At 35.8% G+C, this 12,985-nt stretch overlaps 2 protein-coding genes across 3 annotated transcripts; both read left to right on the plus strand.

Moving 5' to 3' along the window:
• The first annotated feature begins 3,123 nt into the window (after positions 1-3,123).
• LOC140789267 (carbon catabolite repressor protein 4 homolog 1-like) lies at positions 3,124-9,341 on the plus strand. 2 transcript variants are annotated; one of them, XM_073138908.1, is made up of 12 exons: positions 3,124-3,818; positions 4,679-5,441; positions 6,077-6,163; positions 6,256-6,339; positions 6,417-6,503; positions 6,597-6,683; positions 7,494-7,547; positions 7,638-7,729; positions 7,813-7,927; positions 8,003-8,153; positions 8,285-8,438; positions 9,044-9,341. In XM_073138908.1, the coding sequence occupies exons 1-11, from the start codon at positions 3,661-3,663 to the stop codon at positions 8,428-8,430; spliced, it is 1,824 nt and encodes a 607-aa protein (XP_072995009.1). In that variant the 5' UTR covers positions 3,124-3,660; the 3' UTR covers positions 8,431-8,438; positions 9,044-9,341. The 2 variants fall into 2 exon arrangements, with proteins under 2 accessions (XP_072995009.1, XP_072995001.1); XM_073138900.1 differs by having other exon boundaries at positions 3,130-3,818; positions 6,244-6,339.
• Positions 9,342-10,546: 1,205 nt separating this feature from the next.
• Positions 10,547-11,858, plus strand: LOC140794975 (non-specific lipid transfer protein GPI-anchored 14-like). The gene is made up of 3 exons (XM_073147301.1): positions 10,547-10,993; positions 11,065-11,145; positions 11,579-11,858. Exons 1-3 carry the CDS (start codon positions 10,651-10,653, stop codon positions 11,752-11,754), a joined length of 600 nt encoding a protein of 199 aa, XP_073003402.1. The 5' UTR covers positions 10,547-10,650; the 3' UTR covers positions 11,755-11,858.
• The last annotated feature ends 1,127 nt before the right edge of the window (positions 11,859-12,985 follow it).

Here is a 12,985-nt window from a genome sequence, read left to right on the forward strand (position 1 = left end):
TTCGATCCATTTTTCTTGTCATTATAATAACACTTTATGGCTAAATAATTAGGGATCTCAATGATTAGGATAAATTTAGAGAAAGGTAGAGAGACAAATGATAGTAATAATATACTGTAGGATGGAACAGGCGAGCTGTCGGTGGACTTGTGTCGGTGGACTCTAAGAACTTCTTTTATTATACGTAGGGTTGTTGCCGTCCTCCTCCTTTCTTTAATTGTAGCTTGCCTCACTCACAGCTCCCCTGTCACACTATTAGGTTGCCCACCATCCACACCTAACGAGATTCTCTCTTTTTATGGTGGAAAAGAACGTATCACCTTCTTCTCCACGTTGAGTGGCCTAGCAGCAAGAAGCTTCTTTTGTGCATTTCTTTTCCACCCCCTTTAGTCACACCTTGGATGGGAGCAGTCACTTACTATTGTGATGATATGATTGGCCACCAATGTGGATTTTGAGCTACAGGAACCTCTCTGCTGATAAGAATTGTGCCTGAGAACACGAGAAGAAATTCATCATAAGGTGAGAGAAGGATAATATGTTTCATGTGCAGAACTCAAATGAGTCGAGTACCTGACCCTCATGAAGTTAATTTTGTCGGGTTGGACTTTGCAAACCAAATTGTGAGTGATAGAGCATCATCTCAGGTCTCAGGTCGCAAACTCAAGTTGTCATCGTGGTCGTCAAATACATACATTTAATGGCACACTCAGATAGACTTAAATGAGTCAGCCCACACCGAAACCCTTTTTCGCCTTTATGAGATAAGCCTAATTTTTCAAAATTTCATTAAAGCAAACTTAGGAAAAGTTGATTGACTTGATTATACTGCTGGAAAATATTATCTTTCCTATACTAAACTGAAGTACCTGAATCTATAGATATATGTACGAAAACACATATACATGCGTATCCAAGAATAGGTATGTGTACGGGAACAACCTTTTAGGGGTTTCAGAATGATTGAGCCCGAGCCCAAGCCCAAGACATAATCTAGCCTTGGATTTGATTTGAGATTTTCTCCCAACCCCATTCAATTTGGATAATGTTCACCCCAAGCTAATCTAACGTTAGGATTGAGACGGTGCAATCTATGGAATAAAAAGTGGTGATTATTGAGTATCCAATCATTAGTCTATGGAATAAAAAACTAACAAGCTACTGCAAAATTTTGAGTTTTTGACCAAATTAGCCCTCTTTTTTATTTTTTTATCGGTCTAATTTATTGTAACCCTAATAAAAACGCTAATCAGTTCAACATTTTAATCCTTAGGTAATTTTTTTTCCTTAACTGCTGAAAGATTAAGTTAAAAAAAATTTATATACATAAAATGCTAAACTAATTAGCGTTTTAGGACAAGACAAAAATACTAAATTAATTAGCATTTTTACTTAGAGATAAAATACTGAATAGTTCAATATTTTTATTAGTGCTACAATAAATTAGACCTTATTTGGTAATAAATTTGTGGGGTAGTCTACTTCGGTAAAAATAAATTTGAACAGCACTAATTTGGTCAAAAACCCTAAAATTTATGTGAGAATTAACTTCTCAATCCGGATTCTTTTGGCTTGAAAAAAACAGTCAATAACTGTTTTTTTTTCGCTAAATTTATTTTTCGTTCCTTTATCTAAGTTTGTTTTAACTTTTCAGATAAACTATTAAGTGCTAAGCTAACAGGCTAGAGAAACAAATCACTTCTCATATTTTGGACCAACGGGGAAAACTAAGCCCAAATCCTAGCATAGACGGCCCAAATTAAAACTTTGAAGCTTTTCCTCCTGGAGGCCCATGAACCTACTGACATTTACTCTAATTGGACTTTAAATATGGCTCTAAATTTGGAGCTTGGGATAGTGCAGCTTCAAATTTAAAGCTTTGGAGGAATTTTTAAAACCTAGCTGTAGAACACTGGTATATTTTTTAATTCAAAAATTATTCTCCAAGATATACAATCTTTTTATATTGGACTTATATCTTTTTCTATACACTAATTATTTAAACCTATATACATTTAGTTTCACTATTCGACTTTTAATATTGGAAAATGTTGTCGAGACCTTTATAACATTAAATTATTTCAGATTCTTTTTTGAAATTTTAATTTTTAGATAAATTATAAATATATTTTGTTTTGTATTAGTTAGGATTGGCAACTGTCTCAAAATTTAGTAATTTTTCAGATAGATGTTTGCAACACGGAGGAGTTAGATATAGTTAGTCAAAAAGGAGAAAGTTAGTATAAAATAGTGGTTATAGAAACGGCTTACCGGACTATTAGATATTTGTTTTGTATAATGTAATTTTCAACTATTATTTTTTCTAGTTTTCTTCTTATTATATTCAACATTCTTAGTAATTTAAACTTAGTGTTAACATTATTTAATATTAATCTTATTTTACAGATCTAGAAAGCTTTCTAGCAATATTTTTTTTATTCAAATAAATTAATATTACTAATTAATTTTGACACAATATATAAATATCATATCATTTAATAATAATAAATAGAGCTGGTTGAGTTAGAGTTTATCCAGCTCTAAAAAATTATCAGCGGAGCCTTTAGCCTCCAAATACAGAGCTCATTGTTGAAGATGATCTTAATAATTAGAGAAAATTACAAATAATACTTTATAGTTTAACTATATTAAAATAAAGATTTTTCTTTGAATTATTTATAAATAGAGCCTTTTATTTCCTTTTTCAGTATAGTTTGTAATTTTCTCTAAGAATTATAATCCAAGATATAATTTACTGTACGTATTAGCTACTAGACCCTACAACTTCAAAGATAATTAAAAAGAAGAAGAAGTAAATTCAATGATAAATTGATGCCTTATCTCGTTGCTGCCAAAAATGCCAATTTGAGTAGCAAAATAACACAAAGAAAAGTCTCACATATACACAGGAGAGGATTATATGCATTTCTAGTTGCAGCAATATATATCAGCCAAATCAGCTAAAATTCCTAGGATGAGTACATGATTTGGCAATTGGCATCCAAACAGACAGGGGATGTACAAAGTTCCTGTAACCTGAACTGCAAGCAATCAGCTGCAAAGGGAAATATTTTCTACAACCAAATATATATATATATATATATATATATAAAGAAAATCGTTAACTATTGAAGGAGGAGATGACCACAAAGAGCGATCGCGAGATATCAAAAGCGCCCAACTATAATTACAACACCCAAAAGTTTTTCGCCGCTACCCCTCTTTCTCCCAAAACCCTAACCATTTCCCTCTTCTTCTCCTCTTCTTCTGCTCCCTTCTCACTCCCCCTTCCTCTATCTCTAGTTGTAGAGTCTCTTACAGGTAAAAGTCCCCCTACTTTTAGCTCCCGTTAGCTCCCAAAAATCAACGAAATACGAGATTTCTATAGAAAGATGCGACCTTTCTCCTCTATCTTGTAGTTTTTGCCCTCAAAAAGGCTTCTTTCGCGATACCCAGATGCCAAATCAAGCTGTCTGATCTATTGGGCAAAGATTGATTGGTCAACCCTGGCGATTCCCAGGGTCGGGTGATGGCGGATCCACCCCGCTTCCGCCGCCGGAGAAGAGATAGGGTTCGGAAAGGAGAGGACGACGAGGAAGAAGGTGTTGTTCTAGGGTTGGTGTTAGGATTTGGGGTTAAGGGATATAAGGGCCAGGAAGCATGCTGAGTGTGCTGCGGGTTCACCTCCCGTCGGAGATCCCCATAGTAGGCTGCGAGATCACGCCGTATGTTCTTCTGCGTCGGCCCGACAATTCAATAACTACTGAAGATGTCCCGGAATCGGCGCCTCTCGATGGATACTTCATGCGGTATAAGTGGTGAGTTTTATGTAGATGCTTCTATCTTGACGTCTTACTCTGTCTCCAATCTACAAAGTGATGTTTTGAGAGTGGAAATATGGTAATTTTGATGCCCAATACTGTGTCCGATCTGTTGTTGCTTTAAATATTCGTTTTAAGTTACAGAATTACCTCAATGGCTGCTCTTTGTAGTGCCGTCTAGATGATTTAGTTGCCTTCATTGTGTTAGGAAAGAGCTTCCTATGCTAGTCTAGGCATCCCCTTAATTTTGCATCTGCCAGAAGTTAACTTTTAAAAGCATGCTTCTAAGTGCTCACTAGTGTCTAGGCACTCAATGATCCTCTTCCAGCTATGTTATTAAGTTTTTCCACCAATTTCTACATTAATTATCTTCCACTGGAGAAAGGCCACAGGCATGATCTAACTAATGGCGACCTACTTGTCGGATCCAACAATGTTAGGTCCTTTAGTTTGTCTCTTCCCATCTCTTGTCGCTTTAGCTTTCTTAAAAGAGAAATGAATAACTTCTTGCAGTCAACAAACAATCTGCAGTATATTGGATGGAAGATATGATATTTGACACGTGGAAATGCTATAGGACCTATAAAATATAGCATGAATCTTTTATCACTGAATTTTGATGGATCTTTGTTGATACAGTTTCTGACAATAACTTTGTTTATAAGTAAGGTTAAGACAAGTTTCTTTTGCACTTTCCACAATTGTTATGCATTCTTCTCAATCTTGGATACTTACTCAATATATGCTCCTGTCGTCATGACATATATCTGAGTTCTTTCCTCTAAATTGTACTGATGTTCTGCGGATGCTAGGAGTTATGAGTTATGAGATTAATTACGCCTTTTTTTCTGTTGAAGGTATCGTATACAGAGTGATCGGAAAGTTGCCATATGCAGTGTGCATCCAACTGAACAAGCAACTCTCCAGTGCCTAGTTTGCCTTAAAGCTAAAGTACCTATTGCTAAAAGTTACCATTGCTCTCCTAAGTGCTTCTCTGATGCATGGCAGCATCATCGTGTTTTACATGAGCGTGCAAGTAGTGCTGTAAATGAAAATGGTGGTGAGGAGGAAGAGTTGTTTGGGCGGTTCAACAGCAGTGGATCTGGGGTAATAAGTGCTGGACTATCTGGTTCAACATCCAATTTAGGACAGAGTCCTGGTCTTAGTAATGGCCCTGTACCTTTATACCCTTCATCTACGGAAAGGAGTTCTGGTGAAACATGGTTTGAAGTTGGACGCTCCAGAACTTACACGCCATCAGCAGATGATATTGGTCATGTTCTAAGATTTGAATGTGTAGCTGTGGATGCAGAAACTAGAATACCAATTGGATCTGTGAATTCTATCATGACATCTCGTGTGATTCCGGCACCATCTCCAAGCCCACGGCGCATGATTCAAGTGAATGGTGTTGATGTTCTCGGGCATTTAGATGCAGATAACCGAGCTTCTCTTTCTGGGACCTTCACGGTGCTTTCATATAACATTCTTGCCGATGCATATGCAACAAGTGACATCTATAGCTATTGCCCATCTTGGGCCCTCTCTTGGCCTTATAGACGTCAGAATTTGTTACGTGAAATTATTGGTTATCATGCTGACATTATCTGTCTACAAGAGGTATGTCATTCCAGTTGTCACCTTCTTTGTAGTTTCGAAGACCAAGAAAATTGCAACTGTTTCAGGTTGTCATCCTTTTTACCATCATTTTGGTTAATCAAAGATGCTAGATAAGGATGCCTACTCAATGCCAAATTATTTACTTAAAAGGTTTTATTACACTTGTTATTAAGAACCATTACAAGCTGCAATAATTTTCTATTCTTTTCTGCTTGTTACGATACTGATGAATTTCATCCTAGCTGTTTTCTGTCGTATACATTGTCCAGCTGTCCTATTAACTTCCATGCTGCTACTCTGCGAAAGATATTATATTCGTGAGACCCAAAATATGAGATCTTTGTTTACGTCAACATAGTTTGATATTTACCTTCAAATTGCACAATTTTTTTCTTTGATTTTCTGATTCGTTTTTTACCATATATGTGTATATCTTTTTCTTCTTTAGGCACATCAACATGCAAACTGGATGTTTACAAAATTTTGCTTTCCGATATATTCCTATTTTTTCTCTAAACATAAAATGTCATGAGAAATTACCTTTTGTTCCTCCTGGATGTGAAAGAAATCGAGCTTTGAAATTGAAGTTTACAAGATAACACAAACTAAAGTGTTGGTTCTATCCTTTTCGCCAGGTACAAAGTGACCACTTCGAAGAGTTTTTTGCCCCAGAGCTTGATAAGCATGGGTATCAGGCACTCTACAAGAAGAAGACATCAGAGGTTTATTATATGATCTTTTTCTGTATTCTTTACTTTTTTTCTCTAATCCCTTTTAGTTATGATTAATAATTATGAATCAGTTGCTGTTACAGATTTATAGTGGAAATCCCCAGGCAATTGATGGTTGTGCAACATTTTTCCGCAGGGATCGGTTTTCGCATGTCAAGAAATATGAGGTATTTTGCTGTTTTCAGTTTTTCTGAATTGTGCGTTAGTATTTATCTCATGCTTCTGGCTCCGTTCATTTATGCAGGTTGAGTTTAATAAGGCTGCACAATCCTTGACCGATGCAGTGATTGCAACTGGTCAACGAAAAATAGCCTTAAATCGATTGATTAAGGTTGCGCCAATGGTCCCTATAATAATTTAGTCAAATACCATCTTCATTATTGTTTAGTGCTGAAATAATGATCATTCCTTTTCTGTTGTATAGGACAATATTGCATTAATTGCAGTATTAGAAGCAAAGTTCAGTAACCAAGGTACTGATAATCCTGGAAAAAGACAGCTCCTTTGTGTGGTGGGTACATTAGTCTTGGTCTCTGGTTATCAATATGTGGATAAAATCTATATTATTAACAATTGGCTTTATGAGTTGCCATTTGCGTCAAGATGTGTATGCTCTGTTCCCTCTTTCTCTTCCCCCTATTCATCGCTAATTTATGGAGCAGTATAGCTAATATTAGAAAGCCAAAGTCCATTGAGGAGCCTTGTGTAATGAAAAGAGAAAAAAAAATACTTCCATCAGGTATGATTGGTGGGGTAACACGCTCTCTTAGCCTTGCAACCTGCGTAAATGTAGAAACCAGGCAAAAAGAATTTTGCGTGCTTCCTTAGAAGGTTAATTCCTTCTTGTTGAAAGTCTCACGTTTTCCCAAATGTGTATTTGTTCTTAAAGAATTCTATTTTAAGTGGATCCAATTGATTGAAATAGCTCTGGAGAATTACCTTTACAACAGATAAATATATCCCTAAGCTGATTTGTTGATCTTTCTTTCATTGGACCAGACGTTTCTTAATTCTTATTAACTTGCAGTCTCATATTCAACCTCAAAATTGTGTTTTCACATTCTGTCCTTAAGGCAAATAATCTATTAGGATGGTCTATAAGTTGATGTGGAGAAAGTGATATTGGTATTGATCTGGGACATGTATGCTCCTTTGTAGCAATAGAATAATTTTACAGTGAGATGCCCGTGTGAGTTTTGGCCATCATGCATTTATTTTCTTAGTTTTGTTTATTGTGTTGTTTCTTGTTTGTAAAGAATCCCCGTGCAGTTTGGGGCTTTTAGGTGGCATTTTATCATTTTCTCTTGATTTGTCTTTACAGGCAAATACACATGTAAATGTCCATCAGGATCTCAAAGATGTTAAGCTCTGGCAGGTTCTAATCCTAGCACTCCATATGCTGCTGGTGTTTTTTCCTCTTCTTTTTTTGTGAAGAATCTGCTGAATCTTCTGTGATTCATTTCAGGTGCACACACTGTTAAAGGGATTGGAAAAGATAGCTGTTAGCGCTGACATTCCAATGTTGGTGTGTGGGGATTTTAATTCAGTTCCTGGAAGGCATGTTCAGTGTTTTCATGGATACAATCATTGTGTTTATGCATTACTTTTTTTATTGTTCTGATTGAGGGTCTTGAATGTAGTGCTCCCCATGCACTTCTTGCAATGGGCAAGATTGAACAATTGCATCCTGACCTGGCTGTGGACCCCTTAGGGATTTTGCGTCCAGCAAGCAAGCTGACTCACCAGCTCCCTCTGGTAAAATCAGAAATGATAATGCTAAAACTGCAATTACTTTAGTTTGAGGTGTCACACCAGTTGGGCATGTCACAGGTCAGTGCATATTCCTCATTTGCAAGGGCTATGGGGCCTGGTTTTAGTTTGGAACAGCAAAGGAGGAGGATGGATCCTTCAACAAATGAACCACTTTTTACAAATTGCACTAGGGACTTCATCGGCACCCTTGATTACATTTTTTACACAGGTTGCTTATTATTTTTCTTCCCATTTATTTTTTCTATTACTTTTAATATTTATTTTTAATTTTCCAAGTTAGTGGGATATTTCATCTGTCAGCTTACATCAGTTTTCCTTTTCTTTTTCTGAATTTTTCAGCGGACTCTTTGACGGTGGAGTCGCTTCTGGAACTTTTGGATGAGGAAAGCTTGCGAAAGGATACAGCACTACCTTCTCCTGAATGGTCATCTGATCACATTGCTCTCTTAGCAGAATTTCGTTGCAAGCCTAGGATTAGACGCTGATAACTGAGGTACGTAAATAAAAAGTCATCATTAATATCATTATAACACATGTTTATTGCAGTTTAACCTGACCTTTTATCCAGAGTTATTTAAAATCGTTGGACTATGAAATGCTAATGCCACAATTTGCACATCTTTCGAAGTGCTCTTTCCGTCGAGTTTGGTACGAGGCCCTGCGGAAATGTGACATTTTTTTACTGAGAATAAGCAATAACAGCTGGGATAGATTGCCCAAGTTGTAAAAATCATGGTAAAAGGCTTAAAGAATTGTTGAACATTTGGAAGATTCTTAAGTTCTAACCTTCCTTGTGGGTGAGTTTGTTATTATTTTTCTTTTTTTATGCGAAAAAAGGGGTGGACTTGCATTCAAAAGATTGAGTTTACACTAAAACATCCTTCTGATAGTAGTATACCTTTCGGATCGAATTCTATTTGCTACTAGTTACATACATGCTCACATCATTCATATGTGGAGCCTGAACATCCATTCATCTTGAAGTATGTTATTATGAAATACTAAATGGTTGTGACTTATTCTTCGGATGTAATTGTAAAGTTTCTGTAACATTGATTACATTTAATATCTTAAATGCAATTTCCATATTACTTGCAGGTCCATGATAATGAACTCCTGACAGCTGCTTGGTTCTAGAAAGACTTGTGGAGAAAGAACACCTTCTGGTAAGCTTCCAAAAGGAGATTGAGTCTGCTAATCCGTGCTGTTCAGTGCTGTTCAGTGTCATTTTAACGGCGTGAATTGTCTTTCTGTATCATGTCTCATTAAGTTATAGAAATCATGAGAAGAATATTTTTATAGCTTTAAAATTCCTGGTCTAGTTTTCTGTCATGTAAATTCATTCTCAGGCTTTGATTTTTACAAGCGATGATTGCTGAACCTCCTTTTGATGCTATCCTGAAATCGCAATACTAGTGAACGGCACCGCAAACGAAATCAACGGATGCATCGAATGAGTAAGAGAGAAAACAAGTTCATAAATCTCATAATGCCCTCTGCTGAAGAAAAGGAAGCTATATGCTTTAATTTCCTCAGTCAACTATCTATCTTTGGCATACTATTCCCTTCATTCATTTAACTATAAAGATGGAGGCATATATTGATGGCTGCAATATAACTCCTGCTTATTTCCAGCAATGCGACATCTCTGATATGCACTTCATGCACTTATTTTACTCAACCAATAATAATATTCTTAACTTTGTTCTACAATTCCTAGCTCATGTATGCTTGATTTTTTATTTTATTAATTATATTAAATTTTATTTTCTTCCTATCTTAGTGGATTAGAAGGACGTCCCTTTCCACATCCCACCAAAATGTGGCCCGTGACAATAGGAATCCAAATCCGTGATCTCGAGTGATTCCAAATTTATCTCTTTCATCTTATTTACTTATGCCTTGATATTATTAATCACTCCAGCTGCTACTCCCAACTAACTTTGATACTCAAATGAATGTATTATTCGTCCGGTTGTCACATTAATTATGCTCTTTTACTGGGCTTTAATTTTGCCCTAACTGTACCGTTATGCTCAAACTGATAAGATTAATGCAACGCTAACTGAAATAGTTGTTAGCTGCCTTTGTTTTTGGTTGCTATCGAGATTGCCAATAATTCTGGCTATAGGAAATTATTTATATTTGAGAGGATTGGATCGAACCCAGTTATATTTATTAGACTGGCTATAGATAATTATTACAGTTGGAGATGCAATAAACAGCTATCTAGATTATTTAATTGCTACAGAAAAATATCCTCTTGGATAGATTTGTCCGTGAGAGAATATTGAATTAGTATACTAAAATAAGATAAGATATTATTTAATAATAAATTTATTTATATTTTATAAGTGAACGAGGGCATAAGAAATAAGTCAAAGATTTATTAAATTATCGCCTGTAAGTATTATTCATTTTAAGAAATTTGTGCTCGTAAACACTATTTTTTAAAGGTGTGAAACAAAAAAATTAAAATTAAAAAAAAATTCGTATCTATCAGTGAGCCCACCCATACGCATGCATCCCAAAACACTAATTCCACCGACCAACAAACTCCAAAAAGGAGACCCTTTTCCCCATCAGGCCATCACCCATCCTACTTAAAAAAAAGCCCCTCCTAAGTCCTAAAACTCCGAGTTATCACCAAAAGACTCAAAAGAGTGGAATACTACCACCACCTTCTCCTCCTCCTATTGAGTCTTATGGCATTATTAGTCCCCTGCTCCCTTCTCCTACCCCTCTCTTTCCTCCTAATTCTCTCCTCAATCCACCATGTGAGCTCAGACATCTCAAGCGATCGCAGTGAGTGTGCAGAACAACTGGTTGGGCTTGCAACTTGCCTTCCTTATGTCCAGGGGAGCTCCAAGGTCCCAACTCCAGACTGCTGCTCTGGCCTCAAACAAGTCGTGGGTAAAAGCCCCAAATGCCTCTGTGTGCTGATCAAAGATAGAGATAATCCCCAGCTTGGCATCAAGTTTAATGCCACCCTTGCTCTGTCTCTGCCCATGGTGTGCAGTGCCCCTGCCAATATCTCTGAGTGCACAAGTAAGTTTCATATGTGATAGTTTGAATGATTTGAAGGGGTTTTGGGATTTATGTTGGGGTAATTTGTGCAGAGCTTTTGAACCTGCCTGCAAATTCTCCAGATGCTGAGATTTTTAAGCAGAGTACTGGGGGTGGGAGCACAGCAGCTCAAGGTGATGTATATTTTTAAAAGTATAAATATTTATGATAACACCTGGTTTATTTTGTTCAGATTTTGGTTAGATGGTCTGTCTCATCTTCATTAGAGCTTATAATTTTTATAGGAGTTAGGTGGATTAATACAATATCAGAGCAGAATAACCATAGTTGAAATCTCACTATAAATGAAGTTTTTCTACTTATTTAATTCAGGTTTATATCATAAGCCTGTAAATTAACAGAACGACGATTTATATTTTACATAACATATTTTTGACGAATTTTAAATTCAGAATCTCTGCTTTATATCATATTTCTCATGTTGCCTGAGAATTATAATGGTTTTTATTTATTTTTTTGTTCTAACAAATAGCATCATGCCTACTGTTCCAATATTTTCCTTTTCATATCTTATATTAGTAACAAAAATTTCTTGTCTCACAACAGCAAAAGGGAACTCAACTAACAGTGGAAGTAGTGGGAATGATGGAACTCAACAGAGCAGTAGTGGAAGTGGAAGGATTAGATATTTGGGAGGGAAGAAGAGCTTTGTTTCATTGGAGTTGGAGTTGGTGAAAAGCAGTTTTCTTCTGCTTGTGCTGCCTTTTGTTGTATTCATTTAAATGGGTTTGGACTTTTAGATCATTTCTCATTTCCCTCTCTACTGTACTGTTTGTTTGGCAAATGTTCCAAATAAGAAAATTGCATGGAATAGTTTCTCTCTTTAGCCTTCATCTTTGTGCTTGGATTAGTGACTCATTATAACATCAAGGAAATCCTACACAAAATGAATGTAATCTTAAATTAGTGCCAGAAGCCCAAACAATACAATCTAAATTAACTTCCAACAACACAGCTCAGCTGGGCCACCCCTTCATTCTTTGCTGCTCCTCCCTCTTTGTTTCCATGGCTCGTCGCCGGTGCTCACTCTCTTTTCCTTTTTATTATTATTATTTGTTCTAATGTAATATTGACTTTATAGGTTTGTATGTGATCTCAGACAAAGCTACATGACTTCGATCCTCTTGCTCTGTATTTTTATAACAGCCACTTTGTTATAGATTTTTTTGGCTAGTTAAATCTTTTACTGTGCTTATTTTAATTAGTGTTGTTAATGATGAAAGTGAAAGGCTTATTTTTAAGGATCCAATGAGCGCTTGTAATTATTGTTATATACTCGATACTATATTTTATATTATGGATAAATCTGTTTTCACCCCATAAACTATCACTATTTTCCACAATAACTCTCTAAACCCTTTTAGGTATATACTGATCTCCTAAACTATTAAAAATGACATAATATGTATGTGGTTTAGCTAATATAAATATTTTATTTATTTTTTAATTCTTTCATTGCCCCGGTTAATATTAGAAAGAGAAAGTGGAGGAGGTCCCAAGTCTTCATCCTTTGTTGTTCATTTATCCCTCCATCGTCTCAAGCTCCTATCTTTTAACTACTTTCTTTTATTTTGGATCATCTCCTTTTAGTTGAATTTTTTTTAAGGTTCTTTTACATGGGTTGGTAAGTGCTATAACTGTGGAAGAGAAAGTTTGGGGACAAAATTATTAGGAGAACTTTTTTTTGAGGTTAATATAATTGATCTACAGAGATGGAATTGGGTTGGGTCAGCTTTCATTTGAAAATCTAAAAGGAGATGGGAGAACGGGTTTATATGATGCTACAACTTGAAGAACAAAATAAGACTTTTTTTTTAACGGTAGTAGGAGGTTGAAAATTTTAGAAAAAAAAAGGTAGGGATGCTGTAGAAATTTGGAGAAGATGATAAAAAAATCTATGGATATTTTGTTGATCATAAAAGCTTCTTTTGAGAAAAAAAATTAAGAAGGGGA

This window comes from Typha latifolia, chromosome 1, assembly GCF_019914945.1.
Source record: "Typha latifolia isolate L0001 chromosome 1, TyphaL0001v2, whole genome shotgun sequence".
Taxonomy (NCBI): domain Eukaryota; kingdom Viridiplantae; phylum Streptophyta; class Magnoliopsida; order Poales; family Typhaceae; genus Typha; species Typha latifolia.

Excerpts from the sequence above, each read along its gene's own strand:
- LOC140789267 (XM_073138900.1), top strand. The coding sequence starts at position 3,661 with ATGCTGAGTGTGCTGCGGGTTCACCTCCCGTCGGAGATCCCCATAGTA. Across the intron at positions 6,164-6,243 it reads ACAAGAAGAAGACATCAGAG|TTGCTGTTACAGATTTATAG; the intron begins GTTTATTATATG and ends ATTATGAATCAG. Across the intron at positions 7,928-8,002 it reads TGACTCACCAGCTCCCTCTG|GTCAGTGCATATTCCTCATT; the intron begins GTAAAATCAGAA and ends GGCATGTCACAG.
- LOC140794975 (XM_073147301.1), top strand. The coding sequence starts at position 10,651 with ATGGCATTATTAGTCCCCTGCTCCCTTCTCCTACCCCTCTCTTTCCTC. Across the intron at positions 10,994-11,064 it reads CAATATCTCTGAGTGCACAA|AGCTTTTGAACCTGCCTGCA; the intron begins GTAAGTTTCATA and ends TAATTTGTGCAG. Across the intron at positions 11,146-11,578 it reads TGGGAGCACAGCAGCTCAAG|CAAAAGGGAACTCAACTAAC; the intron begins GTGATGTATATT and ends GTCTCACAACAG.